Source organism: Scleropages formosus, chromosome 7, assembly GCF_900964775.1.
Source record: "Scleropages formosus chromosome 7, fSclFor1.1, whole genome shotgun sequence".
Lineage (NCBI taxonomy): Eukaryota > Metazoa > Chordata > Actinopteri > Osteoglossiformes > Osteoglossidae > Scleropages > Scleropages formosus.
The window spans coordinates 3,505,747-3,517,330 of record NC_041812.1 but is presented as its reverse complement, the minus strand read 5'-3'; the positions used below and the strand labels follow the sequence as shown (position 1 = coordinate 3,517,330).

At 42.2% G+C, this 11,584-nt stretch overlaps 1 protein-coding gene across 3 annotated transcripts; it reads left to right on the top strand.

Annotated features, from left to right (window-relative positions):
• Positions 1 to 2,564: 2,564 nt before the first annotated feature.
• On the top strand, positions 2,565 to 11,341 carry LOC108927998 (polycomb complex protein BMI-1-like). 3 transcript variants are annotated; one of them, XM_018741717.2, is made up of 10 exons: positions 2,565 to 2,589; positions 6,966 to 7,096; positions 7,211 to 7,307; positions 7,763 to 7,818; positions 7,921 to 7,971; positions 8,127 to 8,235; positions 8,890 to 8,935; positions 9,073 to 9,171; positions 9,491 to 9,571; positions 9,995 to 11,341. In XM_018741717.2, exons 2-10 carry the CDS (start codon positions 6,979 to 6,981, stop codon positions 10,322 to 10,324), a joined length of 987 nt encoding a protein of 328 aa, XP_018597233.1. In that variant the 5' UTR covers positions 2,565 to 2,589; positions 6,966 to 6,978; the 3' UTR covers positions 10,325 to 11,341. The 3 variants fall into 3 exon arrangements, with proteins under 3 accessions (XP_018597233.1, XP_018597231.1, XP_018597232.1); XM_018741715.2 differs by lacking the exon at positions 2,565 to 2,589 and adding an exon at positions 3,195 to 3,679; XM_018741716.2 differs by lacking the exon at positions 2,565 to 2,589 and adding an exon at positions 4,170 to 4,252.
• The last annotated feature ends 243 nt before the right edge of the window (positions 11,342 to 11,584 follow it).

The window sequence follows — 11,584 nt, the reverse complement described above, 5'->3', positions numbered from 1 at the left end:
TCGCATGATTTATTCGGATTTTGTTAAGATAATAAAAATGGAACCCTTCCCCCCGTAATTTGTTTACGTTACAGGAGCGTAACAACTGGTCAGATACTGGTGTTGGGGAAAATAAAAACAAGGTAATGAAGGTAAACTGAATTCCCGGGTCACAAAACACTCTTCCTTGACCACTTTTGCTAGACTCGACCCAACGCCCTCCTGTTAGGACTACGTTTCATTTAGTCTGCAGGTACCGCTTTCAAAAACCTTTTGCCTATAGACGAATGATGCAATGCAGCTGCTGTGGAAATGAGTTTTAGGGAATCTGTGTAAAATGTGTCAACCAGTGGTGTGGTATTTTACCTTAGTGTCGTGGATGTTTGTTATTGTAATGTCATGTTTTCTTATTTTATCTTACTGTGGTGAATGCATTGAAGCTGGACACTGGGGCAGCTGCAGGGATCCTCTCATAAACATCTGTTTGACTCCAAGATCTCACAGGTCCAGAGAGAGAAGGAACTACAGTGGAGGAGAGCAGTTTCTGTACTCAAACTGAACCACAAATTGAATAATGTCAGTGTTTAAAATGTTATCAGCTAACAGTACCTGCTAATAATTACAATCCTAAAAATATCATCTTGGTGGTGTCACTGCATTATTGTTTTTGTTGCCTCTTTCTCTTAGGCGAGCAGATAAACCAAAGAGCATGGAAGTAAAAGGGAAAAGTCTGAGAAATTGTTCAGTTTTTATTTTTTAAGCAAAAACTATAATGTCGGAGAGCTGTTCTCCTTTTGTTGTTCCAGCATCCAACAAACCTGAAATTTAAGACAAATATATTCATTCATTCAACATAATATACAGATTTTCAAAGTAATTTCAAAACGTCTGTCTTAGTTCCACTTCTGTCATATTTAGCCACATAATTTGATTGTTTTATAATATTTAACAGCAAATTAGAAATCGTTTTCTTTAGTTCATCTGAGTTTTTCAGTTACATGCAAAGTAAAACCCAGAATCCAGTATTATGTTTCCTGACATTTTGTTTGACTCCTAATCATAAACCCCTGTGAACTGGTTTACTGTGTAATAAAAGACATGTTCAAGGTGGCTGTAGACTGTAAAGTGTTGCGATTCTTATAATAAATATGTTTATTTTGGTAGTCTATTTCAATAACATTATAGACAAGAGCTTGTGTTGTAAGACATTTAATTTTTGTAGGCCTTTTTCACCCGGATTGCACATCATTGTGCCTTCATTTTCAGACAAATTGTTATGTGAGAAGGAAAACACATCTTGGGGATTTCTAAGTCTGCATTTTACAGGTTCTACAAACTGAGAATGGATTTTGGACACAGTCGTCATAAAAGTTAATTATTAGAACGGGGCACAACTTTAAATATTGTTCTGGTAATGAAGAACTGCGCCCACCAAACCCAGGAGAAGGAAGAAGGGACAAGATCCAGTGGCTAGAAAAGAAACTCATGGTAATTCATATCCAGAAGATGAGGACAACGGAGAAATCGAGGTGTCATGAAGAACCTGCATCCGTACCTTGGTGATGTCCAGTTGTGTGAATCTCTGTAGGCCTTACAAAAAATCCCACTGTTCAGAAAACCCATGAATAATTTTTAACTTGAATTTGTGCTTTTTTTTACAGTTGCAAATACACATAGGAGATCCAGGTCTTGTCTTTTCTCCAGTTACACATGGTCATACGGTGTCTTCATACTCAGCACATTATATGGTCGCTTGAGCACCTGGATATTAATGCTTCTTGAGGAACTAATGGGGGGCGACAGGAGAGTCTGGAAAGGGTGGCACATAACCTCAAAGCTGTTCAGGTACCGAGGGGGTCTGTGCAGAATGACTTTGCCCGTGACCTTTGCGCTGGAGTCGATCGCCTTCCTCTGCGCTCATTTCTCAATTCATTCAGGCTGTTAGATCTGCGCTGTGGTGAAAAACACGAGTGAAAAACAATAAAAAAAAAATCTGGAGTGCGTTCAAAACTTTCCTGTTAAACTGCGTCTTTCATTAGGAAGCTTAAAATATGTTGGTGGGCATGGATTTAGGAAATGAAAGCTGAAATATAAATATGTTCTTTTACTCTCTAAATTAAACTAATGTGTGCGATATCGCAGACTTCGCATCGCATTTACCGTCAGTTACTGCATTTTTTTTTTTTTTTCTTTTTACTTTCTTGGAAAAGCTCCGTGTTTTTTTCTTGTGGACGTCGTCGAACGGCGCCCTGCTGGACTTTGTCACAGCATATTAAGCAGTTTTAAATTAAATTAGAAAAGAACGCGGGCTGCACTATCCGATTCGAATCGGTCTTTCGGTAAAAGTCTTCGAGTTCAGAAGGGAAAAAATAAATAAATAAACGCGAACGGACAATTCGTTTGTATTTTCGGTAAAAGTTTGCCTTGGAATTTACGAAGTCGGCCGCATTTTCTATTCGCGTTTCGCCTCGCCGCCCCGCTTCTTAATTCCAACCCGTGCAGCTGGCGGAGACTGTGCGTCAACTACAATTTCGCGTGGACGCGGTGTCGGTAAAACGCAGAAAGAGAAACGCAAGGAAGGAGGCTGGAAAGATGAGGACGGAACCACAGGTTGGAGAGTCGCACTAAAAGCCCTTTGGCCACTTGAGCTTCAGTATGAAAAGCTGCACTTCGGCTCTGGCCTTTGCGACGTGAACACGGCAAACACGCAAGTCCCGAGTGCCAGAACTAATAATACAAGACTGGTGAAATAGACGCGCAAAGATCAGGAGTGGAGCCCCTTGCTTTTCCACGCGGAAAGCGGGACTTCATAAGTATGATCATGTGAAACGTTTGTGAGAAAGCGCTCGGGCCCGGCGACAGGGATTAATAGCCTTTAACTATTTATGCTGGGATGCAAAGCACATGTTTACTTCTAGAAACGTGAGAGAGGAACGGAATACACGTGGAAAATGTGCGGGATTTATGTGAGAAATCTTCTCTTCCTTGCGGAACGGAAAACGAGAGCTCAGTCGCATTATGCGGGTTCGTAAGTAAACACGCGCCGCGTGCTTAAAGAGGGAATAAAACGCATAAATGTTGGGCACGGAAAGCAGAAAGAAGGGAGGAAAGGTTGCCCAAATTTTCTGGAGGCATGGATTTTGTGCTCCCCGGTTACACCGACATTAATTCCCAGGCCGCCCTTAAGGAGCGGGACCACGTGACGCGCGGGGCGGTCGAACCACAAGCCATTTTGGGGACGGTGTCAGTTTCCACCGAGCCATCGGCGCTGCATTTTTCAAACAACTTGACTTCGGCTGCAACACACACGCACACACACACACTCACTCACTCACACACTCACACACACATATATACACGCGCGCAGATCCAGCAGCTCGATCGCCAGGATCGGCCCGGCTTTTGGGGTGGGGGGGGGATCGGAGTCCTTCGAACGGCTCGTGCCCTTGCTGCCTCGCGAAGGGGGCTTATTTTTTTTTCTGGCCGTGGAGAGAAAGAGCAGAAACTGCGCTGCTTTACCACCACCCCCCCTCTCCTCCCCCCCCTGCGCTGTAAGGCTACCGCGGTTGACAGCGTCTGCAGGCTCGTTCCAAGATGGCCGCCCGGCTCGCGCTCGCCCGCTGCTGAGCGACTCCGAACTTTCATTGTCTGTCCGCCCCCCCTCCTCTCAGTTCGCACGGATCCGCAGCGGAGTTCCCGGGTACGTGTCCTGCACGCTTTACTCTTACTAATGCACGGATTGCGACTGGATTCGTTGCTTGCGCCGGTTGTTTTTTTTCTTTTTTTATTTATTTTTTATTTATTAAATGCTTGAAAAGGAGACGGCGCGTGCACGGCGCGGGCTTGTGACAGCGGCGCGCGGCGCGCCGAGCCGCACGGCACGGGCTCCCGTCGCACGCAGTACTTTTAAATTCACGTGCGTCCTTCGCCCGGGGGGTCTCGGTGTCCTGCGAAGGTGACGCCGCCTCGCAGGCAAACGTCTCAGCTTGGGGTTCGTTTGGGCTTTTTCGGAGAAGGGCTTTTTTTCAAGGGTTTCGGGCTCCCTGGAAGTCGGGCAGCCCGTGGAATGAGACTCGAAATGGGTCAGGTCTCCTCGATCGCGAGCCTTCGAACGGTTCCCTTCGCCATTATAATTAAAGATATCGCCGTTATTTTATAGAAACGGGAACCCCGTTGAGTGCAGAATCTAACAAATTGGTTACATTGCCCGTAGACTCCACGTCTGGGATTTTATTAACTTAAATTCCCTGGTAACCGAGCCCTGACGCAATGGGTGAGTCAATTTTATAAGATTGATTGATATTTTTTAAAAAAGACAGTCATCTCGGAATGAGAGAGTCATAATCCATCGCACGTTTATGTTCGACTCTTGCTCACTGTGCTTCATGTGTGTTTTATGCGTTGCCACCGTTTCTGGATTTAACATTTTCTAGATTGGGTATCCAATGGGTTGGGGGAAGACTATCGAAGTAGCCGAAATTTCGAGTTAAAGTGTGAGAAGTGATGTGCGAGTGTGGAGAATTGTCTTTATAGACGCGGTGGTGATTTTGCTTTTTTTGGTAATTGTTTGTTTTTCTGCCGTCCTCGTGGTCCATCGATACTCCATCGATCCGCTGCTCTTGATGCAGTTGAGCTGTTGACTAACTTAGAGTGAGAAGTTGCATTTTGTGGGGTTAATTTTATTTTTTCCACTCGATATCTTGACATTTGTGTAGGCCACTCTACAGTCTCTATTTAATTAAGCATCGCGGTACAACGCAGGCATTTTTCCTCATTTGCCAGTAGGGACGATCTGTTGGGAGATGTTGCTGCACGTTGTGTTTAGATGCTCCAAGACCGAAGTTCAACCACCGGGTGACCTCACTTATTGTCGCATTTCTTACAATTTTTGTCTAGATCATCTGGTACATTGACTGCTCGTTGAGCTCCACTGCCTTACTGTAGATATTCAGCTCTTAAATGAGCTAAAGAACCAAGGAAGTTTAATTACAATAAATGGAAATTAAGGACCGCGTGAAGGGTTTGTTTAGGTCCCGTGCATTTCTCTTCATTGCCCTGTAGGTTCTTTTCATTGCTACACATGCCTGTAAGCCTTCATTTTTTGGAACTGTAATTGAATCTATGTCAAGGGTGGAAGAGCCCGGGAATGTCTTGCCTTTCAGTGTTGGAAACCTTTTGTGCCAGTTAAAGAAGGCCTGCTCTTTCTGCATTTTTTTGATAATCAATGGAAAATTTCAAAGGCATTTTATTCCACAAAGGCATGGCTTCAATGATGAGTAAATGGAAAAAATAATTGGTGTGCAAAGCAGACAACTGTTTGGATACCAAGTGGTTTACTCTGGCTTCATGGGTTACAAAAGTCAAATTTGGTGATGCTGAAGAGTAATGTTGGTACCAAGGGTTCCTGTCGTTTTGGAGGACATCACCAATGGTTCTCCTGTCATGCATGTGACTCCAGTTGTGTTACAAGCACCACGCATGAAGAGTTGCTGCAGATCAGGTTCAAGGAGCCAAACACGCCGCAAACGGAAAAAAAAAGAACTACCAGAAACCTTGAATTTCCCCTTTCGCGGTCATGTATATTTAAATCTATATTTTTTCATGACAGTCGGTTTCATACTACGTTTTTTTGCGAAGATAAGCTCAGTACAAAATTTACTTGAGGCTCAGCAGTAACATGTTATAATGTGAAAGGGGAGAGAACGTCGGAGTTGGAGAACCTTTAATCTTCTTGAGAAGGTCACCAGACCGTCAGATCACTTCGGCTTCGTCAGAACGGGAAGAAAGAACGATAGTCATGGGAATCTTGAGGTCGGAGGGGGGGGGCGGCTTCCCGGGCTCCCGCGTCTCCCCGGTGGAGCCTCCGCTTGTCCGCCGACCGGGGCGATTCCGTTGTGCGAACGCGGCGGAGTCTCGGTCCGTCCGTCCGTCCGTCCGTCGCCGTGTCGCGCCGCGCCGCGCGCGCGCGTTTTCCCCGCATCCTCAGCCCACCACCCCCATCCCTGGATGCTCTCCAGCAAAGGTACGACGCCGCGCAGAAAGGTCTCCGTACGTGCAGCTCCCGCGGCAATAATTATGATGTAAGTGTGTTTTAAGGTCGAGCGGCGCTGTCGCCGGAAACGGAGCCGTGAAAAAGCTCTAATTGTGATGACAGTCGCTGTAATTGTCACTTCGTTTTTAGGAAGTCGCGCTGGGTGTGCAGTACAGTGGCGCTGAGGCTTCGCAGCTTCTTGCTTTTCACCTGCGCCTCTTTCTTTCTTTTTTTTTTGTGCGGAATGGCAGCCCGGTTCAGACCGGTACCGGCGGTGCAGGTCCGCGTGCCGCGTGTCCAACCACGCCACGGGGTCTGTTGGTCGTCACGTCGGCGCGAGCCCCCCGTGCTGGAACGGGTGGGTGCGATTGGGGTGGTGGGGGGCTCTATTTTCGCTGGCAAGATGCCAAGTGTAACCTAAGTTGTTGCTATAGCAACAATAAGAGTTATCGCGCTTGGCACGAGACACCCAGCTCCCGATTCCTCAAATGGTGAACTAAGAACGTCGTGCTTTGAAAGGTCTTGTAACCCCGTTAGTGCTTCTGACCAGGTGTGTGTGTGTGTGTGTGTGTGTGTGTGTGTGTGGATCAGTGACCTGTGTTTCGGGTGAAATGCGTTCGGACACTCGTTCTACAGTAAGAGGACCGTGCGTGGAAGGTGTCTCCCAAAAAAAAAAAAAAAAAAAAATCCCAAAATCGTTGTAGAAACGCTTCATAACCAGTGAACGCGCGCGGCGGTTTTCATTAGCGGACCCACGAGCTCGAGATCCACTAAATCTATGGAACTGAAAGTCCCAGATGATGTTTATCGCTGGATTTTTGGCAGGACGCCCCTCTTGAGCCTCGAATGATGCCAGGAGGGCAAGACAAAGTGCGAAATAATTTGTGAGGCGTGACGAATATTATGACGAATATCATGACAAATATTATGATGAATATTATTATGTTCTTGGCAGGTATTTGCCTTCCATGACGATGCACCGAACAACGAGGATAAAGATAACGGAGCTGAATCCACATTTGATGTGTGTGTTGTGTGGAGGATATTTCATCGACGCAACAACCATCGTGGAGTGTCTGCACTCCTGTGAGTCTCCAAAGAGCTTTTGCAATTACTGCCTTTTTTTTTTTTTTTTGGACAATTTTTACATCGTTCATGTTTCCGCTTTCCATTAACCTGAGAACTCTCCTTTTCCCATAGTCTGTAAAATGTGCATTGTGCGCTATCTCGAGACCAGCAAGTACTGTCCAATATGTGATGTCCAGGTACACAAAACCAAACCGCTTCTAAATATCAGGCAAGTATCTGTCTGGTGCCACTAAAACAGGTGGACATACATAGTTGTTACCTTTGTGTGGAAGTCTAAGCAGCATGGAAGATCTGCCTGAAGTTTAAATATTTCCACTGTTATGAATAATGCATTTATCCACTCTGTGATTATTATACAGAGAAAACTGTGAAAAGTGTACCCTTCATGAGTAAAAGTTGTGATTGTAGTTAGTTTGTCAGTAGTCGGTATCATGCACAGCGATTGTTTGTTTTAATAGTATTCTTCGCTTTTCTAGTTTGAATTTCAAGCAATGAAAAATGGGATCATTATTAAAAATGTCCAAATAACAAAAAATACGCATTTAGTTAGCTTTCATTAATAGTTGCATGACAGGGGACTGTTGTTTAAAGTGACTTACAATCTCAGCTCGTTGTGAATATTATATGAGGAAAATGTGTTAAAAATTGTTACTTATGTTGTAGGTCTGACAAGACCCTTCAAGACATTGTGTACAAGTTGGTCCCTGGTCTTTTCAAAAGTAAGTTGGTTTTTTTTTTTTTTTTTCCTGCAACTTGTAAGGTGCTTTTAGCGTATTTATCCTGCGTAGGTTTACGAAGTGGTGTCCTGTGTCTCCCTGTAGATGAAATGAAACGGAGACGGGACTTCTATGCTGAACACCCATCAGTTGACGGTAAGTCTCTAAGCGGCTGGATGACAAAGCGGGTGCTTATCTGTGGTATTACTACATTCTTACAGGTACTTCATTTTGTAGATGGTCCGGCTACTGCGTCACTTGGCCGAAAAATATGAGTAAAGCAAAACTGTCCTTTTGTATCTGCTTTTAAGCTGCAAATGGATCAAATGAAGACCGTGGAGAAGTGGCTGATGAGGACAAGAGAATAATCACAGATGACGAGATAATCAGCTTATCCATAGAATTCTTCGACCCGAGCAAGTACGGCAGAACAGAATGCTGTGTTTGGGAAAACGTTGCTTTTGTTTGTTTTGTTCTTTCTAAGAAACACTGATCTGACAGTGATCTCAGTCACTGTAAACATGGGAAAATTACCGTACAAGAAATTGATGCTTTAATTCACTGGTTAGGAATGAATTTTTTCCCCTTGAAGTCAGGCTCTCGTTTCTTAGTCTTAAACAGAACACTTCTGTCAGCAAGCTACCATAACCATTAATAGGAACAAATGCAGAAACTGTAAATAACATGTGAAATGTGTTTTATAAATGAATTATAAACTCATTTTGAGTGGCAGTGCTTTTTTTTCTCAAGTGGACTTAAATTGCTCATTTTTGTGTAACTACCAGGATAACTTGAACTTTAGGACAAATGGCAATTAAGTTGAATGCCGTTTTTTTAATTTTTTGGGAAAAATTCTGCAAAATTTAATGTTCTATGCTACGCTGAACATTCTTTCAAAAAATATTCATTTAAACATTGGAAAATTTTTGTTTTTGTAACACACACCCTGGCCAATCATTTTATGCACTGAATTTGGCACTAAATCAAGTTTATCCTCTGTTGTAAATATACGTAATAGCCAAGCAATCGACACTAAGCCTAGGTGTCCTAGCTGACCGTTCTTTTGTTTTTTAGGATTGAAAAGCAGGGTGATGGAGAAAAGGAAAAGACAAAAGATGAGGTGACATTGCATTTAATCTTTAAGCTGCACTTGCTTCTAAAACTTTTTTTTTCTTGAGTGCAAAGTAATTTGTGAGCTATAATAGTGGTGTAAAGTTTTCCTGAGTGGGGAACACTGACTTTGTGTTCAATTTGTAGATAAGTGACAAGCGGTACTTGCAGTGTCCTGCTGCTATGACAGTGATGCATCTGAGGAAATTCCTCCGGAGTAAAATGGATATTCCATGCACATTTCAGGTGAAGGAACACTGTTTATGGCCCAGTTATTTTTGGAAATTTCAGTAATATATATTTTCTAATTAAATATTTAATATTGTCTTATTTAATTAGTATGCACTAAAATGTTGGGATGAATTCATACATTCATTCCTTTACTTATTTATTCATTTATTTAGTCAACTAAGTTGTTTTGCTTGTAACGATTTGACAATTCAGTTAATTTTGTTGGTTAAAGGTCTTGATATACAGATATTCATTCTGTAGTGTGACTGTTATAATTTATTTAAACTGATATATTCTCTTTGTGCCCATCACAAATAAATGTGCATTTAAACAGATTGAAGTAATGTATGAAGATGAGCCGCTGAAAGATTACTACACATTAATGGATATTGCCTACATCTACACCTGGAGAAGGGTAAGACATAAACAATGGAGAAAACTATTAATTAGTTTGCTTTGAAGTTAAAAAAAGCAAAAATGAACCATATGGCTTTATTGCATTTTCTAGTTTGCATGAGTACTGATGTCCAACATTTTTAAAGCGTGAATTAAAGATACTTAAAGAAATGGCAGAAAGAGGAAAAGCAGTCTTCCCCTTTGCATTAATACTATAATTTCTGAGTGTTGAAGTGGTTATAAATAGAACAAAACTTTCATATTGAAATTGTCTGAAAAGTTAACTGTTAAATGAAAATTAATCATATTAATTTTTAATCACACCAGGTTCTATGCATTTTTAAAAGCCTTATAAATGATTCCTTACCCCAACCAAAAATTGTGTGTATATATATATCAAAAATACAGCATAACAGATTTTTTTTTTTTTTTTTTTTTGCAGAATGGACCTTTGCCATTAAAATACAGAGTTCGACCCAGTTGCAAAAAGATGAAGATTATCCACCCAAGAGAAGGTGTGAACAGTGTGAATAGGTCGGAGATGGAGAGCGACTCGGGCAGTGACAAGGCCAACAGTCCAGCCGGCGTTCCCTCCACCTCCTCGTCCCTACCCAGTCCGGGAACCCCAGTTCAGTCCCCACACCCTCACTTCCCGCACATCTCCAGTGCCGTCAACGGAACCTCTACAAACCCGAGCCCGAGCCGCCAGGCCCCGTTCTGCAACAAAGCGCGCAAAGCCTCGCTCAATGGCTCATCTGGGTCTTCGGGATGACTGCCGTAGCGGCGTCTTGCCGGCATCAAGATCACCCAGCTCTTTCCATGCCAACGTAGCGTTGTTGTAGATGCTTTCTTTTTTTCTTCCAGTTGTCATTGTATTGCCATTTACTGTCTTTATGTGAAATTTATAGTGAAAGTCACATTTCAGTATAAAAATAGGGGGGAACTGGCCGATATGTGTTCTTTGAAGAGCTGACATTGGTGGAAGTAAGACAAGCACATGAAGTATGCTCTCGAAGGAAGTTTTTAACAGAGAACATTTTGAAGAGGTTTGGAAGAACCATAGATTCTGACATGGGATAATCTTTGTACAGTTTTTTTTCTTTTGCCTTTTTTTTTTTTTTTTGGAAAAAGTGAAATTTCACTTTAATCAAAAGTGAATGCATAAAGAATTTCACAAGGCATCTGAATATGTGAAACTGAATGGTTGCAATTTAGAAAGGATGTTCTAAAATGGTTACTCGTATATCCAAGCATTCACAAATGGACTGTCGGTGGGTGGATGGAGACGGAGAAAAGAAAATACACTGACAGCTCATACTGCCACCTGACACTGTACTATGTACAAGGACTTACATAAACCAAATGAAGTGGAGCTGTATCTTGTGTGTGCATTAACATAACGGGGGCTATCATGCTGGAGTAGACTTTGCTATCTATATCCCAATATGGGGCAGTATTATGTTTATAAAGTGTGTTACTAATGAGGATAAGAACAGCAGAAAAAGACCCAGATATTGGTCAGATTAAAGCTATATTGATTTTTAAATAAGCTGTTCTTTTTATGTTATTTCAGTCTGTTGTACAACTTTGGTTTAACCCCCACAGGGCAGAATGCTGAGCTCCAGATAGACATGTATATATGATTACTTTAGCTGACATATAGAAGTGTAATAAACTAACAGGTCCCTTGTGTCTGTCAGACACTTTTCTCTATAACCTGCAAGGAAGTCTTTGTTAGTTTCAAGTGTTTTTGTGGTGTCTCTTCCACAGTGTTCTAAATATCTGTATTTGGTCGACTGTATGTAAAACTATTGTATTGTTACTGTTGCACAGTATAAAACGTCTATCTAAATAAACATTTTACATTTTATTACTTAAAAGCAAATCTTGAAGGTGATTATTTCCCACATGAATTATTGAGCAAAAAAAGCTTTGAGGGTAATGTATTGTAAAATTATACCTCATGAACATCAAGTATGGTTGTGAAGAAAACAGTGCATATGCTTTAGCAAGTCTGTTCCATAAAAATAAT

Coding starts and splice junctions, on each gene's coding strand:
- LOC108927998 (XM_018741717.2), top strand. CDS start 6,979: ATGACGATGCACCGAACAACGAGGATAAAGATAACGGAGCTGAATCCA. Junction 7,308..7,762: donor AAACCGCTTCTAAATATCAG/GCAAGTATCTGT, acceptor CTTATGTTGTAG/GTCTGACAAGACCCTTCAAG. Junction 8,236..8,889: donor GAATTCTTCGACCCGAGCAA/GTACGGCAGAAC, acceptor TTTGTTTTTTAG/GATTGAAAAGCAGGGTGATG.